The sequence below is a fragment of the Suricata suricatta genome, chromosome 10 (genome assembly GCF_006229205.1).
Source record: "Suricata suricatta isolate VVHF042 chromosome 10, meerkat_22Aug2017_6uvM2_HiC, whole genome shotgun sequence".
Lineage (NCBI taxonomy): Eukaryota > Metazoa > Chordata > Mammalia > Carnivora > Herpestidae > Suricata > Suricata suricatta.
The window spans coordinates 103,411,208-103,433,525 of record NC_043709.1 but is presented as its reverse complement, the minus strand read 5'-3'; the positions used below and the strand labels follow the sequence as shown (position 1 = coordinate 103,433,525).

Genomic DNA, 22,318 nt, shown 5'->3' with positions numbered 1-22,318 from the left:
TGCCTTTGACATGTTATTGTCCTAAGATGTACCTTTCTCTCCATTCTCCCTTCATCTCCCGTATTCATGCAGTTAATTCTGAGCCTCATTTGATCTTTTCTCCCTCCATCACCACCCTTTCTGCCTTTTCTATCAATGACTGAGTTAATGGAAATTATCTAATGCTTGTCATAAAGAGGCAACAAGTCCTGGAAAGTACTTAATAGCAGATAATTTCGTTGAAGCCCCAATACCAGCAAAGCCAAGTGTGTGCCTTGCCCATATTTAGCATTTCACTCCCCAAGGCTGCCTGAGGAAGTTGTCAATAAACCTCCCATTGTATTAACGTCATCCAGAAATGTGCTGTCTGGGAAGCCTGGCCCTCCAAAAACAGCAGAATTTACCTCCACCTTCGACCTCTGCAGTACACTTTGTTTCTATCTTTCCTTTCTCTCTGGTTGGTCCCATTGAAATTTAAACCTTTAATTCCTTTGAAGCTTCTGAAACACTAAGCAGGTGAATCTCAACATTTTAGGAGTTGTCACCCTATATCAGTAATTTTTTTTTAATCTCTCTAGACACCATCCCTCATCCTTAAAGCCCTAGATTTTATAGATATATAAAGATAGGGATAAGAATTGAGCAAGGGAAAGAGGTATGCCTTTCAGTGAAATTAATTTGCTTTGATCACTGAGGGACTGAAGCATTCTCAGGGGGGATTTGTCTATCCTCTCTCTCCTTTGCCCACAACTGGATGGACTCAAGCTGCCCTTCTCCCTCTCTGTCCTCCTTACCTTCACACCTAACCCTACCTGGGTGTCATTAGCCCTCAGACATTTATCTTGAATGACTCAGGGTCTGAGAATCACACAAAACCCCTTATATAAAGAAGAGAGGAGGGGCTCCTGGGTGGCTCAGTCAGTTAAGTGTCCAGCTTTGATTCAGGTCATGCATGATCTCACGGTTCGTGGGTTCAAGCCCTGTGTCGGGCTCTGTGTGGAGCCTATTTCAGATTCTATGTCTCCCTCTCTCTCTCTGATCCTCCCCTGCTCACACTGTCTCTCTCTGTCTCTCAAAAATAAATAAAAACATATATATATATATACATATATATAAAGAAGAGAGGAAATGGTACAGGGGGGCTACATGAGTTGGGTTTTAAGATGCTCTCCCCATCCAGCAGGTGAACAAAATCAGGTATTGAGAGTAGAAAGTAATCTCTTCAAGCTTGATGGAAAAACAGATAATTAAATGCTGCCAAATAAACAGAAGCATGGGATGTCCTTCCAGATGGCTCTGCTTTTGTCTAATCCTGCTCTTCCTTTAGTTCAGAAGTCACTGCTACTTAGTCACCCTTCCCAATGACCTCAAACCTGGGGCTGCCCTCTCCTTTGGTTTCCTGCAGCACTTGGCATTTCCCCCATCTGGGCCCCAGTACAGGGAATGCACTATTAGTTATTTTTCTCATGTGGACATCCTGACTCACCAACCAAATCACCACATACTGCTACTCAATAAATACTGATTTTATTAACAATGTTAGTAAGAAGGTGATTCTGACTCTGATGCTGATGACAGCCATGTCAAGTGCCAAATCCACAGTGAAACCTTTCCTGAGTATGACTAGAATTTTGGACCCAGAAAGACCCAGAGAGATCCTCAAGCCCTCTCTACCTTCTCTTAACTCTTCCATGATTCTCTAATTGGTTCTTCTCGTCCAAATCTGAGTCTCAAGTCCCCCAGAGAGGGAACCACACTCCTGCCTTTCTTTGCACTGCCCTGCCCCCACAATCCAAAACATGCCTAGTATACCCAGCACTGTGACAGTGCAGAATGGTGACCATAATACCCTCTCTCCTTTGTCACCACCCCTGGTGTGGAATTAGTAGGCACTCAATAATGAAATAACAATGCTTTCCATTTGAACAATGCTGCACAATTTTTAAAGACCTTTTAGACACATTATCTCTAATGAGATAATGTTCCTCACAGAAAGCCTGTGAGTTAAGCAGGTATAATTAGTGCTAAGCAACAGATAGAAACTGAGGCTCACCAAAGTTAAGCAACTTGCCCAAGGGCAGACAGCCTAGCGCATGTCAGTCAGCACTGTCCTCCATGTCGCAAGGGCACAAACACTCGACACTCGAAATGTCAGTCTCCAACCAACAATCAGAATTCTGACAAAAAAGACAAAGCCAGGAAAATCTACACCTTCCACCAAACCCCACACTTGGCAACACCTGACATTTACCATAATAGAGATTAATCTAGTGTTTTCCCCACAATGCTTTCTATAATTGAATGCCCCTTGCCCAGGCATCCTGCATATGAAGCACTCAGAAATGCTAGCTGAAAGAGTAAAGGATGAAAAATAAATGAACAAGCCAACTATGACAAGAATTGCACTGCTGCTGTAAATACAACCAAGAGTAGACTTCAAATCTTAAAAATCCACAAGTTTAAGAAAGGCTTATTATAATTCTATACATTGGGATAAAACAGCTCTAATGTAAGCAAAGGCCCACAGAGTAAACAAAGAATTTTATTATTCATTTGCAAAAGGCCAGACCTAAGAATACTACATTGGAGAAAAGGAAAAGAAAAAAAAAACAATTATTCAAGCAGAAAACCCTCCTGACTCCAAAAATCTAGAAAATGTTATAGAACCATGAAGGAAAAGAGAAAGCTTCCGACAAGAAGTGACTTCCAATCAGAGCCTTGAGGATACAAAATAGTCAACCAGAAGGACAAGTACATAAAGTGGAGGTATCTGGGGTGAGACCCAAGGGCCAGCTGCATTTATCCAGGCAAAGTGGAGGGTCGAGAATGTGAGCAGAAGCCCCTCAGTGAAGGGGGAGAGACTGACTCGAGCCCAGTGATGCAGGGGTGTAAGTACAGGAGGGAACTGAAGGTTTTCTACTGCTGCATGACAAATGACCACAAATTTAGTGGCTTGAAACAAAACACATTTGCTAGTTTTATTGAACACAGTGCTGTAGGTTGGACTGAGAGGGGCCAGGTTCTCTGCGCAGGATGAAATTGGGGCAGTGACAGATAGGGGCGTCTTCTTTCAAGTTCACTGACCTTGTCAGCAGAATTCCATTCTTTGGCTGGCTATCAGTCCAGATCACTCTCTGCTCCTAGAGGTACAGGGTCCCTCCTTCATGAAAACCAGCAACAGAGACTATCTCACATATCAAATCCCCCTGTACTTGAAATCTTTTCGCCAGGAAGGACCCAATCACCTCTAAGAAGTCACTGGACTAGATTAGACCTCTGCCCTTCCACTTTTCTCCCTTTCTTAAAGCCACCCCATCATAGTCATGATCTCCTGTCCTAATCACAGGACAGCCCCACAATCATGGGGAGAGGACCGACTGTGCAACGGTACAAGGCACTGGGAGTCATCCCAGAATTCGGCCACCAAGTAGGCTAGCAAGATGGGCCTGTGGCATCCTGCAGACCAAGACGACACATGTCCCTGGGGCGTCTGGGTGGCTCAGTCGGTTAAGCCTCCGGCTTCGGCTCAGGTCAGATCTCACGTTCGTGGGTTCGAGCCCCGCGTCAGGCTCTGTGCTGACAGCTAGCTCAGAGCCTGGAGCCTGCTTCCGGTTCTGTGTCTCCTTCTCTCTCTGACCCTCCCCCTCTCATACTGTGTCTCTCTCTGTATCAAAAATAAACAAAACATTAAAAAAAAAAAAGTTAAAAAAAAAAAGACGACACAAGTCCCTGCACCTTTCCCTCTGGTATCTACTTCTCCGCCCCGTCCAGCGGCCACAATTCAAATCCAACCACATTTGACATGTGAACATAGCCCAGCTCTCAAGCATACTAGCCATCCCCTGCTGTCTGTGTTGCACAGGCAGCTCTGAGGTCTGCTTCCTCTGAGCCCGTGAAGACCTAACCTGACCACAAGACCCACAGAACTGTGGTCCAATCTGCCAATCAGCTCACGAGGTCCCTTCCTGGACATTTATTTGTCTTATTCTCAATGACTGACCTTGTCCCTAAGGCACTGGAGAGACAGCCGCTTCCCAGACCATGTTGCTGACTGTGTGTCCTGGAGCACAGAAACTCAGGTGTTCTCCTGTCATCTCTGCCCTGTATTTTGGAAGGCTTTACAGGCTGCAGGATGGTGCTAAAGGAACTACCCGCCTGCTGCACTCACCTGTGCCAGAGTTAAAGTAGTCCCAGAAGCAAACACAACAAGCACCAGTGAGCTGCCCAGCAAGGCAAGGTGTTCCAGGCCCCAGCCCAGTCAAGGATAGGATGGCTGTCCCCTCGCCTGGCTTTCCCAGGCTCCAACAGCCCAGCTGCACTTAGCACAAGCAGGTTATGGCCACACCACTCACCATTCATCTTGGAAAGGTCAGGAACTAAATTTGGAACTTGGCTTTTAGTTCTTTTGCATCTCTAAGTTATCTTGAGAAGAGGATAAGGGAAAGGTTCACAGAGAAACATACCAGAAAAAAAGGAGTAAATGTATCAGACAGAACATATCTGTCTAGTTTTAATAACAACAGTTACTGTGATAATGCAGCCACGTTTATATGGCACTCTGCATTTTCCAGAGCACTTATATACATCCTCTCATTTGAATCTACTGTGTTTCTGTGAGGCACAACCTATTATCTATGTCACCACCAAGAAATCTAAAGGCTAGGGAAATAAAGTGACAAAGCCATGACACTAGTTGGCAGCCAAACTGAAGCTAGACCCCAGGTCGGTCACTCCAAGCTTGAGCCTCTCTGACTTCACACTACCGAGGGTTTAGGCTGTGGCTTTATAATGTTTACTCATCTCCCACAGGGCCTGGAGTGCTCAGGTATATCCCTTGAAGCCACACCCATGAAACGTATGTGGCTCTCATGTGAGGCTGGGTGCCTGACTCTGCTGGCCAGGCCACTAGACTCTACTGACCAGGGTCCCAAGAGAGTCTCTCGTTCAAATGTGGGCCCTTCTAGCTCTCCAGAACTGCTTCCCCAAGCAGTCCCCAAGGCTGCTCAGGGGACTGAGTCAGTCCCCAAGAAGGCTCATTGAGGTTTTAAGCTTGTGTCGGGAAGTCAGGCTGATTCTGGGTCCCACACTCCAACCTGAGGTTCTCATCTATTTAGGAGGAGACCTGAAGGCCTACTTGGTTAAAGATCTCAGCTAATGTGACTCAGAGGTCCTTGAAAGGATACAGGGTCTCAAAGCCAGTCTTCTGCTCAGGCAGAAAGGGACACAAATGAGTTTCTTCCTTGCCTACATCCCACACTTAACCAAATGGCACTCACCAGGGGCTGTGTGCCATGCCCCTAAGATTTTCACAGACACACACAGCCTGAGGGGCTCATTCCCTACATTTACTGTCCTTCCTCCTCTGACAACCCTTGGTAAAGCAATCATTATATAGGGGCACCTGGGTGGTTCAGTTGGTTAAGCGTCTGACTCTTGGTTTTGGCTCAGGTCATGATCTCATGGTTCATGGGTTCAAGCCCCACATTGGGCTCTGTGCAGCACAGAGCCTACTTGGGATTCTCTCACTCTCACTCTTGCTCTCTCTCTCTCTGTACCTCCCCTGCTCGCTTTCTCTCAAAATAAATAAATAAATATTTTTTAAAAAGATCATCACGTATGTTACAGGTGTTCTAGTTGGGCCCCCAGTAATTAAAAGAACCATATTCTAGGCAAAACACTCCTCCCTTACACCTTAGGGAAGCCACATAGCACAACAGTTAAGGGCATGGACTAAGGGGCCACACTCCTGGGGCAAGCTAGTTCATTTCTCTGTGTCTCATTTCCCTGATCTTTAAAATAGGATGATTATAATCATAATAATAGAGGTCTCATGGAGTTATTGAGAGGACAAAATGAGTTAACATTATAACACATACACAGCAGCGGCAGTAATGGAAGTGTGGCTACATGAGCATGGATGGTGCTGTTGTTATTATTATTTGTTGAAAGGCACTAATCCAACAACTTCAATCATACAGAAATCAGTAAGAACAAAGGGAATAAAGAGGAAAAAAAGGCTTCTGAGAAGCCAAAATCAATTTTATAAAATCCACAAATTAAAGCTAATGCACCTTAGTCATAAATGAGCCTCCTAAATCAGAATCTACTTACTTTACTTTGCACATAACTATCATGGATTTGGTTATCCAGTTTCCCCCCCTCCCGGGAGAGAGGGGACAGCACATCGAAGGGGCTGATAGTGGAGCAGGAGACACCCCAATAGGGACAATGTATGAAAATGATGCCCAAAGATCCTCTCAGATCACAGTGTTCTGGGGCCATTCACTCTCTCAATGGCTTTATGGTATTATGGCAGTTTTAATAATTCAAGTTTCCAATGACTGTACGGTCATAGAAAAAGGATGGAGCATGTCAAGAATTTTTCTTTTAAAGATCCAGGGATTTGTATTTTATATTCCAGAAAGACTTTCTTCAAATATACTTACATTAAAAAGAGTTTGATACATAAAAGGAGTTCCATTACCCAGAGTGTGAATATATATGGAACATTTTCCCCCCAAAATGAACACAAATGAATAAAAATGGAGCAGGAGGTGTCACCATACTTAGACTTCAAAGCATCATATCCTCTCACCCCATCCACTGGCAAATGCAGAGCAGACAATGCCTTCTCCTCTGAAATATTTAGTGAGGAAACACTGAGTCAAACAATTGCCCCAGGCACCCGTGGGTTTATGACTCTTAGAGTAAGCACAACTCTATCAGGGAACTTGCCATCCCATCAGAAATGCCAGTCCTTGACCCGGCCACCGATTGGGCTTTGCCAGCCTCCTTTGCCGCACTGGCCTTACAGCATGCCCCATCCCGCTCCTTGCTCAGTCCTTTCTCCTTACAGCATCCATCCTTGGGGTAAGGGTTTTCTCCTGCATGTGGTTTTAAACCACTGCATTATTTGAGCACAGCATTCAGCATGGTGTGATCCAAACAATACCACTCCTCAAGCTGCCTGTGGTTTGGAATGGTTTGGGAAAGTCCAGGGAGCCTGGTGGCACCTTAACTCATAGGGAGGCTGCTGCAGTACCATGACTGAGAACTCACAGCTGGAGGTAACTACCTGTGTCTACATTATAGTGTCTACAAGACAGTCTTCACTTCGCAGCTACACTTCAAGGAACACATTATTTCAATTCTCAGAGCTTCAGCATTCTCATGTGTAAAATGGGATAATAACAGTATCCATCTCCTAGGGTTTTTAAGTTACTTAAATGTATTAATATACTCAAAGCACTAAATAGTGACTTAACATGGTAAGGACTCCAAAGAGTCTCACAACAAATTAATTTAACTACAGTTCCCTCAGCATTCACCAAATTAATTCTGCAATAGAACCAAATTTATTGTTTTTAATACCTGTTGGTACTGCCACACAGTTCTTAATATTTGAAACATGTTCCCACCTATATCATTCTATGCTCACAGCAATCCTACATACTCCAGAGAATAGAGCAAAGAGCCCAGTAAGTGGTCTTATACAGTCCTGAGTTCAAATTACAACTCTGCCACGCACTCGCCAAGTCACTTTATTCTCTGAGATACTATTTCCTCATCTGAAATAAAGGGATACTACCTGGGCTCATTCATTCACTTGACAAATATTTATCAAGAGCCTGACATGTGCCAGTTACTGCGCAAGGTGCTGGGGATACAGCAGCAAACAAAAGGGACAAATTCTCTACCCTCAAGTAAAGAAGTAAATAGATATTATAATTTATTGCTGTGGGGATTAGAAACAGTGTTTGCAAAGCACTGGCACCTGGTAATCACTCAATAAGGGTGATTATTATGACTAAGCAGGTTTTACTACTCCCACTTGCTGGAAGAGACACAAACAGGAAGGTTAAGTGGATGACCTAAGGCCAGACAGTTCAGATCTCTCTCCCAGGTCAATTCCTGCAAATCTGGCTCCAGAATAGCTTTTAAGACATACCCATGCCCAGGTCCCACCCAGACCAAATCAGTGAACACCTCAGGGAGGAGGTCTTACTCAATGGAAGCACGGCATCATGCCCATGCTCTCATCTAAGGACAGACTGTACGCCGCTGTCCCCACCCCAACCATGCTCCCTTCGCCACATAGCACAGAGAAGATTCACATATGATGCAGCAGCTATGTGGCTTATTACCTGCAATTATCTATTGGTGTATTTTATAACCCTCATATTTCTGCAAAGTGTGTATGCCTGGGGCATTAGGATGACACATATGAGGGAGCAATAATAAATCACATTTTGTTGATGCATGAAAGCCCACAAAGACTTCTCACTCCTAGACAAACCTGATGATACAAGAAATTACAGCTCACTGTAGGGAGATTAGGGGCCCCCGAACTGGCATTTTTATTCGCTTCTCAAATAGAAGTTCTGACTTGGGGCCACCCCCGTCTCTGAGAGCCTGGTGGGCAGGCCCTGGACTCATCTCAGAACCTAAACGCAGCACCCTGTGGAGTGCCTTCAGCCCAGCCTGCCACTCTACAGTGCTCAGGCACACCCTGGCTCCCAAAGCTATGACGAGGAAGGGACAGACACAGGGTTATTCCAGGCACAAGACACCTGTGGGGGTGGGGATGGGGTCTCCCATAGGCCACCCAGGGGTCTCCCTTCAGGGCTTGTCTTTCACCATGAATGCATCTCCACTCCTCCCTGTGCCATAGACCATGAGGCTGAGGCATGTACAGACACAAGTCAATCTTGCCAGATTAGAGTTGCCAGAAACGAGGGCTTTTGGGTGTCCTCTCTCGTCCTTCTGACACAAAAGCTAGCCTGAAGTGCCACTGATTTTGACTTACCCCAAGGAACCAGATGGAGAGGATGGCTTTCAGCCTCTGGTTTTGAGTTCTAAAGGACAAGACCCATTTGCTGTGCCAAGGCATTGTTCTAAGTACTTCTCATACATTAACTCATTTAACCCTCGCGGCCAGCCTGTGATGCCAACTCTCATCATTGCCCGAACTTTATAGCAGGAGATGAGAAAATCTGACATTCCAGCCTTTTTCCTAATGTAGATCGAGCACCTCTCACGAACCCATCCCCCTGAGCTCGCTCTAGTCCGTAACAGAGATGGCAAGCCCAGTCCCAAACAACTCCTTTTCTGGCCTCTCCGTCTCCGCAGAGAGCCTGGCTCTTGCTCCAGAAAGTACACAGCACTGTTCTTTGCACAAGGTCAAATGCCAAATATATTCTCTTAATATTTCAACCCAAGCCAAGTCTTTGTGGACTTTTCGGGGTTTGAGAGAACTGGAAGTTTTCCACACACAGTGAGTTCACCCTCACTCGCAGAGGTTGTTCAACAGACACCCTACAATGTACCTACTAGGTAACAGCTATTGGCGGAACGGCTTTACAGCTACTATATTATAAATGATGTACTGCATAGCAGGTGTTATTGCCAGCAACAAGACTGTGAATAATACAAAGAGAAATGTCATGTCATGGGCCAGTTTGGTTTCATTATGCTTTACTAACATAAGGAGAAGATAACAAAGATGATGGATTTGGGTACAAAAGTATATGTTAGGTGGAGCATAAAACAGACTATTCTTAAAATAATGAGAGAAAGAGCCAAAAAATGTCTATACTGGAATACTTTTCATCTCTCGGAAGGAAAAGAAAGCAAAGTGCTAGAAAAATAAATGGGGGTTATATTAAGGAAGCAGGAGAAAGGAGAGGGTGATGGAGGATGTATGGAAGCTGACAAATCTGCCAGGGAAACCATAAGCAGGAGCAAGCGCAGATGTGAGTCTGCCAGGGTGTGTGAAAGGGAGACTCTGCTAATTCTGTGACAGCGCCAGCATGCTTCGTTAAACAGTCTGTTCTTGAACCCAACAGAGTGGGAAACCTGTCGGCAGCCAACGCGTCCCAAAGAGGGCTGTGGGGAGGGCAGATGCAGGAGGGTGTGCCCTATGATGAAGAGCTCAGAGGCCAGTCCCCTGTCTCCCACACCAGTTACGGAAGGTGGGGCAACTGGGGACAAGACTCCCCAAAGCCCACTCCAGACAGGGAATGGGAGTCTCGGGGGCAGGGCCTGAAAGTCTGCATTCTAACCAGTCTCCATAGGATCCTCACCCACTGAGGTCCGAGAGCCACAGCTGTTGCCATTGTCCCTCCTTCGCTATTTCTCAGAGCAGGACTCTGGAATAGCCGCTCCTTATTTAAAAGATAGGACCACACCATGAAAGTACTGGGGGAATTCATTTTAGGGGTACCTAAGTGATTGGGGGACCATGTTCTGGCATGACAATGAAGCTCAATAAACATTCGTTATGTGCCTACTTTCTCAGGGCCTGGGGGAGACTACAGATGCTGGCTATGTACTCTCCTCCTGCGCTGGGCCCTGAGCTCACCTTGCCCCACAGGCAGCCCGGTACTCCTGTGATTCCTGGACTGCCAGAAAGACAAGCCTGAGCCAGCAACCAGTCTCTCTTTTATGTTTATAAACATTCTGACCTTTGCTTCTAAGACTCTACTCCCTCTGGTTTCCCTCCTACCTCGTAGGCTGAACCTTCGTCACACCCTCTGAGGCTCCCCTCCCTCTGTCTACCCCATGGCTGCAGCCTGGGAGTCCAGGGTCCACCCTGCAATGCTCCAAGTTAGGCCCGTGGCTTCTCCTGACATCTATGCCCTCACTCCTCCCTCTTCGACCTTAAATGCCTCCTAAGCCTCTAACCTGTGTCGACTGCCTGTTGGACATGTCCATGTGCAAGTTCCATGGGCTTCTCACTTAACAAAGCTCAGACTGCACCCCTCAGTCCTTCTCCTTAAATGTGACTTCCTCCTGAAGTCTTCCTGGCTAATGGCACATCACCATCCCAGGAGTCTGCTCTCTAATTCATCTACAATATCCAATTGGTCACAAGTCTGGGGAGGTTTACCTCCTAAACCCTCCTCTCTATCTCTATTGTCAGTATCATCTGGACTTCTGCAGTTTCTTTTTTCCTTTATAAACAGTGAGGTCTCAATCCAAGCAATTTTCCTTAAACTGCAAAAGCACACTTTCTCAAAGACTCCCAGACCCAGCCCTCTCCTGCTCTTAAAATCTTCAGGATCTTCTCATGACCTGCAATTAAGTTCAACTGCTGGCATGGACCAGGAAACTCCCCACCACTTGGCTCTTCTCATTCACTTGAAACTCTAGTTATAAAGGGCCCAACCACAGGGCCTTTGCACATGCGTACACTTCAGTCTGAAATGCCTCTTGGTCCTTGCTTCGGCAGCACATAAACTGAAATGCCTCTTTTGTCCTGGAACTCACCTCTTATTGGAAGATGCAACTCAAATATGTCCTCCCATATGAAGCCTTCCCTTCTTCCCTTCCCAATAGCAAAATGCACCAGTGCTTCCTCCTTGACACTCTGAGCCCCTATAAGACCTTTCATGATTTGTGAACATTGGTACATGTTTATCTTTCCTGTCTGACTCTTAAAATGTCCCAAACACTGTGCCTGGCTCTGGGCATGGATATTTGTCAAATGACTGAAGGAGCTTAAGACGGACCTGTAAAAGGAGGTACTGGAGGTAGAATACAAGGCAAGAGGTATTGCAGTAGTCCAGGCAAAAGGCTACAGTGGCCTGGGCTGGGATGCTGGCAATGGTATGAGGGTAACCACACCACCATCACCCAGCATAGAGTCTTACTATTGCACTCTTCTAAGAACCTGACCTATCTTGTCTCATTAATCCTTACAGTAATTCACAGGGTAGATACTGTGATTATGCTCTTCCCATTTTATACAAAAAGAAACAAAGGCACAGGAAGTGTATACAAATGACTTTCAAAATAGAAAGGAGGGGTGCCTGGGTGGCTCAGTCAGTTGAGCATCCGACTTCAGCTCAGGTCATGATTCACAGTTCATGAGTTCGAGCCCCGTGTTGGGCTCTAGGCTGACAGATCAGAGCCTGGAGACTGTCTTCAGATTCTGTGTCTCCCTCTCTCTCTCCAACACTTCTCTGCTCATGTTCGCATTCGTTCTCTCTCTCTCTCAAAAATAAATAAAACATTAAAAAAAAGAAAAGAAAATAGAAAGGAAGCTAAATGGGAGATATTGTCAATAGAAACTCCATACTCGATGTCCACTCAGATGAACGTGGTGAGGAAAAGAAGGTGTTCAAAATGACTCTGAGTGACATCAAGGTCAGTCCATAGAGCCAGTGACCAGGCTAAGGGCAAAGGTCAGGAGCAACATTCCTACATGGTTTCTTTTGTTTTCTTTTTGGAGACCAGCTATGTGATGAGAGAGAGGATAAATCCTATCTGGACTTGCTTGTTTGAAGTGTCTCGAAGACATCTTGACACATGTCACTGTACCAAGACCATACTGGCCACTTCGTGATCACCATCAGCCTTGCTCTTCTGCAGAACCCTGTGAGGGAGCATTACTTCCATTTTACAGGCCAGGGAACTGAGGTTCAAAAAGACTAAAATAAACAGCTCCACATTATGATCCAGATTAAGATACACAGTGGTAAGGCCAAGACATAACCCACATCAGGCCAGCTCAAAGTTTGCTCCATCCAAAAAGCCAGTAGCACCCAAACCTGACTGATCATTAGCTCCCTCCTGCCCATGAGGGATTTTCAAATGCATATTCCCAGACCATGCCTGAGAGCTACTCAATCTGAATCAGAGCTACCAAAGCACTGGGATCTTTCAGTTTAAGCTCTCCAGGTGGTTGTAAAAATCAAGCTGGTTTCAGGAGTCACTGCACTGGTCCATGGGCCTCTCTAACGTAGGAAATCCTAGCCTGAGTTTTAGGAAGAGCTGAGAGCTGGATACATAAGTCTAGGAACAGCTTACCTAGAAAGGGAACATGAAATTGTGGAAGTAGCTGGACTCACCAAGGGGAGAGCACAAAAAAAGGAAATAAGAGAGGCCAGGACAGAGGCCTGGTAAAAGTTCCCATAGAAGACGAGAAGCTAAAAGCAGCAGGAAAAAAACCAGTAAGAGATAGGAGGGGACTTAATAGTAACTATGTCCCAAAGCCAAGGGACAAAAGAATTTTGTAAAGAGGTACCTCACAACATAAGATACTATGGGGAGAAGGGGGAAGAGGAGGGCCCAAATCACAACACTCACATTGGTTATATTCAGGGAGCAGAATAATAGCTTGGTCTATAAACCAATGTGGGTTTGGTTTGGCTGCTTGTTTTCCAGGTTTTCTAATACCCCGTGGCCATTCTGCCCTCTTCCATTAAGTCAGTGGTCTGTACTGTCCCAGGGGAAGGTATGACACAGTGGAATGCAGGGAACAGGAGTCACACCATGGCTTCAGAGTTCAAGGAGTATAGGTCAGGGTACTAAAAACCCTCTAGAAGACCACAGGAGGCATCTGCTGGGGGACCTTGCTCCAAACAAAGATCCCAAGATGGCAACCCTGGGAGTATCATCAAGTAAACAAAAATAAGTGAGGCCCTAGGGTGTGTCCTTGAAAAGGCCTTGAAATCTTCACCGTGTTCCCATGCCCACAGCCCCAGCATCGCCACAAGAGATCCAGAGCTGCAGATCAAGAGACCCCATGCTGGGGAATAAGAGACCACACTGCCTGTAGGAATCAAAGACCAAGGCCCTTCCAGGAGGGACAAGGCCTCTTAACGGTGTGGATCAACCAGACAAGAGCAGCATGTCCCCTCAGCTCCATAATGCAGTGGGCCTTAGGCTACAATCCCAGAGAAGGGTCTGAGAGCCCTGCACTTATAGGGATGAGCTATATGCCAAAGGCCAAATGGAGTCACAGATCAGACAGGATGTTCAGTTATAGGAAAGAAAAACAAGTTGCATTTCTTTCCCTCTTAAGTTTGCCAACTGAGATCCATATCTTTTATTTTCCAGAGATAGAGATGGGAGACAGAGAGCATGGAGCTGAAGAAAGAGCAAAAAAAAACTGGCAGAAGCAGCAAATGCAGGCTCTTGCTAAAAAAAAATTAAAATTAAAAAATTATATACACACACACATACATATATAAGTTCAGAAATAGAGCAGAATTAGAGAAATATGTGCATGTGTCTGTGTCTATGTATATATATGTGTGCCTGTGTGTGTATGTCTGTGTATGTATGTCTATATGTGCACATGTGTTTGTGTGTATCTGTGTGTAAATCTGTGCATATGTCTATGTGTGTGTCTGTGTATATGTCTGCATATGCATGTGTCTATGTGTCCATGTCTGTGTATATGTCTGTATCTGTGTATACATCTCTATGTGTCTGGCTCTATGTGTGTGTGTGTGTGTGTGTGTGTGTGTGTGTGTGTGTGTGTGTCTATCTGTGCGTGTCTCTGTGTGTTTACATCTGTGTGCATGTCTGTGTATCTGTGTACATCTGTGTGCCTCTCTGTGTGAGTTTTATTTGGGACAAATGAAATGCTACCATGCTTCCTTCATTTGGTAAGTCACTGCCCAAGCCATGGCTTGAAAGAGGTGGGCATTGCTCCAGCACCTAGAAGCCACCTTTCAACCCTTCACACTTTGTTCTGCACCCCCGAACTCCTAGTGTAATGTCACTGACAAATTTCACTGGCTGTCCCCATCACCCTTTTCCCTCCACTTATCTAAACCCCCCTTCATTTGCAAGGTATAAAAGAACAACAAGCAGCTGACATTGGGAGGCCTTGAGAGGCCTGGGTTTCCATGCTGGTATTATTCTTTTTAAAAAAAAAAAAACAGCTTTATTGAGGTACAATTTACATATCATAAAAATCACCCATTGAAAATATATGACTTAATGATTTTTCATACAGTTATACAGCTGTGCAACCATCACCACCATCCAGCCTCGGAACACCTCCATCATTCTGTGGTGTGATTTTAAAAATCCACTGTCCGTCCAGCAGTCTCTGCTCCAGGGTAAGTCCAACAGGACTCCTCCCCTCATTGTCCCACCAGCCACTTTGCCACACCTCTGCCTCCACCACAGCCAGCCCAGGCTTCCCTCTCTGCACTGCTAATTCCCCCAGAAAGCTCCCAGGAGGGGCTGGGGCATAAAATAAACACAAACTCTCTATCCATTTTCCCCGCTGATTTTGCCTAGAGTACACCCAAAGTTTCACTGACTTCAGAATAAGACACAGATTCTTTTTTTTTTTTTAGTTGCAGATTAAGTGCTAAACTGCAAGGGTTTGGGTGGGCCACAGCAGGGAAGGGAGGTGGATACAGAGACAAGTATAACCAATGGAAGATGCTCCTGCTTTTCCAAGGGCCGTTTGGGAGACACTCTTGCTTGTATTTATTCTGACACAGTAAAGATTTCTTGCCTGTTAAGAGACAAGGTCACACCTCAGAAGGCCCCGTGGACGGCTAATGCTCTGCCTGCCGGCTCTGGCCATGTCATCACTCGGAGCTCACTGGCCAGTTCAGGAACCTGTCCCCAACATGTAGCCCAAGCCAAGCCACAAGACGCAGCAGCCTGGCTCACACCATAACACCTTACCCAATATGGAGCTGGGGCCAATCGTCAGAACTGGGGAAAACGGCGGAGAAGTTTCAAATGTGCATCATATCTATTTGCTGAAGGGGCCAAAGAAAATGTCAAAGGTTAAAAAGCAAAAGAATTACACCGTGATACCATCAGCAGCCAGCAACAACAGAGAGAATTCTGCTTCTTTTCGAAATAGTCTCATCAGAAAGTCCAATCTCACTAATTAGAGGAAGGTGCTGAGGAGGGAAAAGATGCACTTTGTAGGAATCACAAGAAAAATTGTGGTGTCTCTGTGGGGGAGGGGGAGAGAGGCAGGATTTTCCTACTGCCTGCAGCCAGAGGCACCCTGGAGTGCCCCGATTTTTGCCAACTGCATTCCAGAGCTCTTTTCCTCCCATGCCCAGACGAGCAAAGGCCTCTGTAATGACTTCACGCTCAGCCAAAAGTAAACACACCCCGCGCTTTTTCCATGGACAAATTCTAACCCCAAATTGCCAGCACTGGCCTCCCAACAATCCAAATGGAAAGCCGCCTTTCCCAAGAAAATAAAACCCTTTCAACTAAATAATACATCTTGGCTGCAAAAGGAAACTTTCCTAAAAGCTTCCTAGAAATTACTTCTCGTGCAGTGATACTACAGATCACCTGAGCAAACCCTACCAATGGGACACAAGCCCTTAAAATAAATACAACAAATGATCCAAGAATAAAAGCTTGCTCCTGCAAACACCTACACATGCAACTTATGCAGCACATTTTGTAGCCCTCAACACACACGCACACACAGACACACACACACACACACACACACACACACACACACACACTGCACAGAGCTCACCATCACCTAATTGGAATATTCTTTCTGAAAACAGGCTGTGATAAGACAGGTGCTGATTTGAATAGAGAGCAATAGCACTTGAGATCTGAGCGCTGCAGCACTTTTGTGCATGTCAAACACACATCACTTCTCCCCACATTCCAACTTGAACCCGTGAGATCCAAGCTCAGCCCTGTACCGAGGGAGAAAAGCAGAGACTTGGCATGGTGGACTTACCAGGTTGGAATTGGTGGCATTGGAGTCATCTTCTGGAAAGGGAATATAGATCGCTAAGGCCACACAATTGGCAAAAATAGTCAGTAAAATAATTATTTCAAATGGTCTGAGGAAGGGAGTTAAGGAAGTCAAGGCCACAGAAGGCATAAGTGAAACAAACATACACATATATACTTTAAAATAAATCAAAGATTCATAAGAATTTTGTTTAAAGAATACATTCCAAGCCCCTTGTATTCTGAAAAGAAACATATGCCTTTTAAAGTGCTTCTAATGGGTCCCCGCCAAAATTTTTCCTAATATGTCAAAAGCAGTGGAGGCCAGTCGCGTGCCAGAGTAAACACAGATTTCTAAAAACTTTTTTTCTTCTTTTTTTATTTATTTAGATTGCACTGGACTTCATTTTCCCTCATGTGTGCTCCGGGGTGCTTTTACAGAGCAGGCCTGCTCCGGTTGGGACGGGCTGTCTCCAGACACCTCTTTTCCCATGGCTTCCATGCTGCCTCCCTGGGCACTCAAGCTGGGGTTGGGAGAGGTGAGACAGTAGATTTAAGGCAGACTTGACTTCAAGATTTTTCATTGAAATTTGGAGATTCAGATCTTTTAATCTGAAGTTTAGAGTGGTGTTTTCCCCCTTCTACTTTATTTTCTGACACCTTCACAGAGTCTGAAGATGGGAGCTCTGGACCCTCAAGAGCATGGTGGCACTTAAGCTGTGCATTCAGGGCAGGGTAACCATCTCTGCTCCGAGCCACAGCTCCATGTAGAATACCTTAACCCTCTTCACTCTGTGGAGGCCTTGCCGTCAGTGGGCAAGGATGACATCTGGGTCCTCTTCACCTTGCCGTTGGCATGTGCTGGGATCCAGAGGGATAAGCTGGTTCACTCACCAGCAGCAGTGCACTCGGTGAGGTTCTTAGGCCAGATTTCTTTATCAAAATGCCAGGAAGAACACGTTTTCAAGAAAAAAAAAATGACCTAATATGATGACAGTCCTACCCTGCACCCACAACTGAAGGTCAGAAAGGGGGAAACTTGAGAGGAAGGCTAGTTTATGCTCTTCCAGCCCCGCTCCTCCCACTCCCCAACACTGCCAGGTTTCCAGACTTGCCCATGGGACCTAACAGGAAGAGGAAGGGAAATTCAGGAAGAAGGGACCAATACCCTCTCTCAAGGAAACCTATATTCACAAAGTTAATAAATCAAAGCAGGGAGAAAGACCTTAGAGATTATCTAGTCCAAACCTCTGAGGAGGCCCAGAGAGCCTGAGAAACTTTCTCAAGAGCCCACAGCAGGTACTTCTCAGTCAGGACTAGAGCCTAGTTTCCCTGACCACAGAGTCCAGGGTTCAGTCTCCTGCCTTGAATGGCTTCCGACCTGTATTAACAAGGCAATTCTGGGCTTGGAAGGCACCTTAGTCAAGGCTTTATCTGTGCTAGTTATGGATCCTCCTTGGCCCAATGGGCATAGCTGAGGGCCCATTTACCCAGCACACCTCATGAAGGCTGCCATTTTCTGTGTGTGCCTTGATATCCACAAGATGGCAGATAGCAGACCTGCCTAACCTCCCAGCTTGACAGGTACAGAAAATAAAACAACTTCTCCCAGATTCCAAGCTGACAAACAGCAGATCCAGGTCCAGAAAAAGATCTACTGACTCATCTTTTCCAATATGTGCTGCCCCTTGAGTTGGCTAAGGAACTAGTGATAACAATGGTGATGCCGATGACGACAATGATGGCAACAGGAAGGACAGTAGCTCCCATCTGAGGGCTCTCATTCTGTGCCAGGCTCTGTTCTAACTGTTCCATACAAATGTCCTGAGTGAGGGTACAATTATCATCCCCGTTCCTAAATGAGGACAGTGGGGCATAGAAGGGTAAGATGTTAACTTGCCCAACATCACATAGCCTGTGGCAGGATGGGATTCAAACACAGGAAGTCTGGTTTCAAAGTATGAGTTTGTAAGGACTACTCTAAACTGATATACCCTAAAGTTACCTTAAAGCATTTTTAGAGAGTTAGTATTTTATTCCTCCTACCACAAAACCTCTTTCCTCCTAACCCTTTCCCCACCTGCTTAGGAAAGTGACATTCAGCCTGGGGTACGCTCAGTTTCATTCCCATCATCTGGTCCATCGTGCTTCTCCCCAACCAGGGTGACAGCACATCAGTTCAGCTAAGCCAGACCTCATGCATCCAATCCTCAAATGTCAACTTGTTCCTTCCACCAAAGCAGGTGATAGCTAAGATTGGGGTGCCTCTTACGTTATCAGTTCTACATCCTCTGCCAATCCAGGCTATCCATCCATCATCTTATGCTAAAAGGCCCTGTTACTGCTGGAGAAGATAATGTGTAAAAAAAACAATCAGGCAGATAAGAAATGCCATCAGCTGCAAAGCAGAGGAGAACCCAGGTAGGACCTGGAGGTGTACTATGTCACCCTGTGGCAGCCAGACCATTTTTTAAACTGTCCTCTCTTCTTAATGACAGCATCAGATTCTACTCTTTCAAGGAATGCTAACTAGCTATTCCACCAGACCATCCCCTTCCCTGTCCAGCTACCCTTCCCAGGCAATCTAAGAATGCCATCCAACTAGCCCTGCTGAGGCTGGGTCCACTTCCTTTCCTGCATTGGGGAAGGCATAGTCCCCCAGGCGGCATGGCTGTAGCACCCCTCTGCCCAGTGTGGGGGTGCAATCAGGTGCCTAGGTCCACAGGTGACACACTGGGTAACTGCCTTGTTAACACTGCTGCTGACTCAGTCAAGGGTCTGTTCATGAGTCCCAGACTCAGGCCTCCTGGGGCCTTCTGACCAGTTTCCATGGACAACACATTAGATAATTCCATTACAAAGGCCCCCATTCTCCCACACTCCTCCCTCATGCCCTGTGTACTGCTATTGCCTCTCTTCCCTTCCTCCCATGCTACTCTGGCACCTAGCACTTCATTCTGCACTCAGTGCTCCTTGTCAGGGAGCTGTCCATCCCAGGAGGGGGAGAAGAGACTTGAAGTTAACTAGTACTCACTGAATACATCCCCTGACATAGCTTTTCTAAGAATGCTTCCACATGCACAGACTCTGCAGCCCTTGCTAATTCTCAGGTTATTCCCTCTTAAGGATGAGAAAAGGGAAGCTCTGAGGATTCAGATGACCCATGACCACTCAAGAACACAGGAGGCATGGCCATGAGGGGGTGTGGCTCGGGCCCCAGATCCAGGCCCCACTGTGTCCCAGTGGGTTGGAATGGTGTCCCCTGAACATGTACCCTAATACCTCTCCTCTATACTATGGGTGCCTGGGGAGTGGGAAGTGTATGGATCTGGGACTTGGGTAACCTGGATTTGAAACTCAGCTCTGTCCATTGCAGGCTATGTGATCTGGTCAAATTCTTCAGCTTCTTCAGGCCTCAGTGCCCTCCCCTTTGGGGGAGCCTGATCTGCACGGCCCCCACCTTTCCCACTCCATGATTCTGATTGAGCAGTTATGACAGCAGCATGATGAGGTTGTGCAGAACTGAGCCTTTCCCCACTCATCTGGAAAATGGGAGCAGGCTTGCCCACTCAGGACAGTCAGCATTCTCTTAAAGTTACTTTTGAGTGGAGGGAGCCAAACATTTATACAATTGACATTTCTTGCTAAACAGAAGCTCGTCCCTCTGGAGCCATTTTCTTTTGCCTTTCAACTACTACCCAAGACTTTTAAATCCTTCCATGGAAACTCATGAATGACACCAAACACTCCCATCCAGAGCCCTGGAAGATGTGGTAGCCCTGCCTGAATGAATTTGTATTATGTTAATCCTCAAATAAGTTTTCTAGGTGTGCAGGATGGTTTAGTGTTGATCTGGCTGTATTTCATGTATGTGAGACAGAAAAAAAGACTTCCGTGCTGTTCCACCATCTTGGCTCCTCTGAAGCAATGAATTCTTATTATGAAAATGCCTAACACTAAGTGCCAGAGGTCTAGTCCTATCTGTCATATGACCATATGGAGCTCAGCGTCATCACTGGGGAAAGTCAGAGGTGGCCCTACTGATCTTGAGGCTCTTTTTAATCTCCCCACCCCAGAATTCCCAGGACATTAAGGGGCCTATAATTCCACCATGAGAGCCTGGCCCTTAAAAGTCATTTTCTCTGGAGGACCCACTCACTGCTCTCCACTTTGGCTACACATGAGAATCATCTGGAGAGTTTTAGAATCATGCCTGAGTGGGGCTCAGGCACCTATTGTTTGTTACAATGCTCCAGGTGATGCTTATGTGCAGCCATGTTTGAGAACCACTGCTCCGAGGCCTTGAACCAAGAACCAGGGTCACAGACAACTACCCTCTCACACCTCTTGGGCTCTTTCACCCTAGAGAGAGAGGAGGTCATCAAACTATGCCAGTGCCATAACAAGAGAGATAAAGAAGGCTATGGAGTAGCAGTATGTAACCACTATTAACCCAAGACACCCGAACAGGTTCAGCTGGGTGAGATGATATTTCATAACCTCTTAGGATTGTTTTCTCAAATGTTGCTTATCATATGAAAAAATATATATAAAAAAGATACCCTACATGTTATTCCAGCAGATTCCTGAGCCCTGTTCCCAGACATCCTGATTCATCAAGTCTAGGACAGGCCCTAAAACTCTGCATTTAAACAGCACCCCATTGATGAAGAAGCTGAGAGCCACTTTGTAGGCTCAACTCAGCCAACACTGCTCACTACCTTGTGGTGTTTGTGGGGCTGGCCCCGCCAGGGCTCCCAAGGGCCCCCTGCCCAACCCAGAGCACAAAGGATATTTCCATTCGACAATGCTGATGCACGCCCTCCTGATGGGGTTCTTCAGAGTCAGGCAGAGGAGGGCGCGGGGCGGGCGTGTGGCAGTCGTGCTGCCCTGCTTCTTGGGTTTCCCATACTGCTGCCGCTTCCGCTGTGTGGAGCTGACAGTGGAAATGGTTGCATTGCCAGCACTGCCCATCAGCTTGGCCTGCCGGGCTGCGTCGATGGCCGCCTGCCAGGACAAGGCCGCCCCTGGCGTCGGGATGTGCTCGGGGGCGAGCCCTGCAGCCGCATTGGCATTCATGTTGGCGTGAGCGGGGCGAGGGCTCCCATAGTTGGAACCTGGGGGGGAGAGGACAGAGGATGGCAGTTACTAGAGAGAAAACAGGAGAGCTTGGAAAAGGAACCCAGACTATTTTTTTTTAAATCTTATTTCAAACTATTGCAGGAGCCTGGGAGATAGCATATGAAAATATTAATATGTGATGCTGAGAAAAAAGAGCCAGGAAAACTATTCCTGTTGCAGTTCAGCTGTGTGGCCCTGGACATGTCACTCCTCCTCTCTAGTCTCACTGATTCATTTTAGGTGACAAGACATGAGATGTATGCATTACAGCATGCATGTATGGTATGTGCATGTACCCAGGAACACCAAGCAAGTGAGAAAAGGAGGACACAGAAAACAGTACATGTGCAATATATGTCGATTAAAACACATATGTGTAAGAACACATACAAATAAATGATATTCATAAATATAATAAAGTGGTTATTTAAGGAAAGTTAGGAGAAAGAAAGGAAAGTAGGAGATGGGGATAAAAAGAAATAATGAATGAATGAATGAGAGTCATTGCATGAATCAATGATGGCAAATGTACAATGAACTGAAGAGTATAATTCACTCAGGTCTCTACCCAAGTTCCAAAAATAAATAGTATAATAAAAGGAAGGCACTGGACCAAAGTAAGGTCATATCCCTCATACCTTAAATCCATATAGGCAATGAGTGTTAATTGGATAGGAGAGGTAGGGGGCCTGTGATGGTTTTAAATTGTGTCAGAAAATTCTTTTACATTCCTCCCATT

At 46.0% G+C, this 22,318-nt stretch overlaps 1 protein-coding gene across 1 annotated transcript in view; it reads right to left on the bottom strand.

Annotated features, from left to right (window-relative positions):
* The window catches only part of CACNA1C (calcium voltage-gated channel subunit alpha1 C), a 721,004-nt gene that overhangs the window by 559,769 nt on the left and 138,917 nt on the right, over positions 1 to 22,318 (bottom strand). Inside the window, exons 2-3 of the mRNA XM_029953179.1 lie at positions 21,254 to 21,575; positions 16,463 to 16,568 (exon numbers count right to left, since the gene is read on the bottom strand). Of these exons, the coding sequence (XP_029809039.1) occupies positions 16,463 to 16,568; positions 21,254 to 21,575 (428 nt within the window). The remainder of the gene's footprint in view (positions 1 to 16,462; positions 16,569 to 21,253; positions 21,576 to 22,318) is intronic.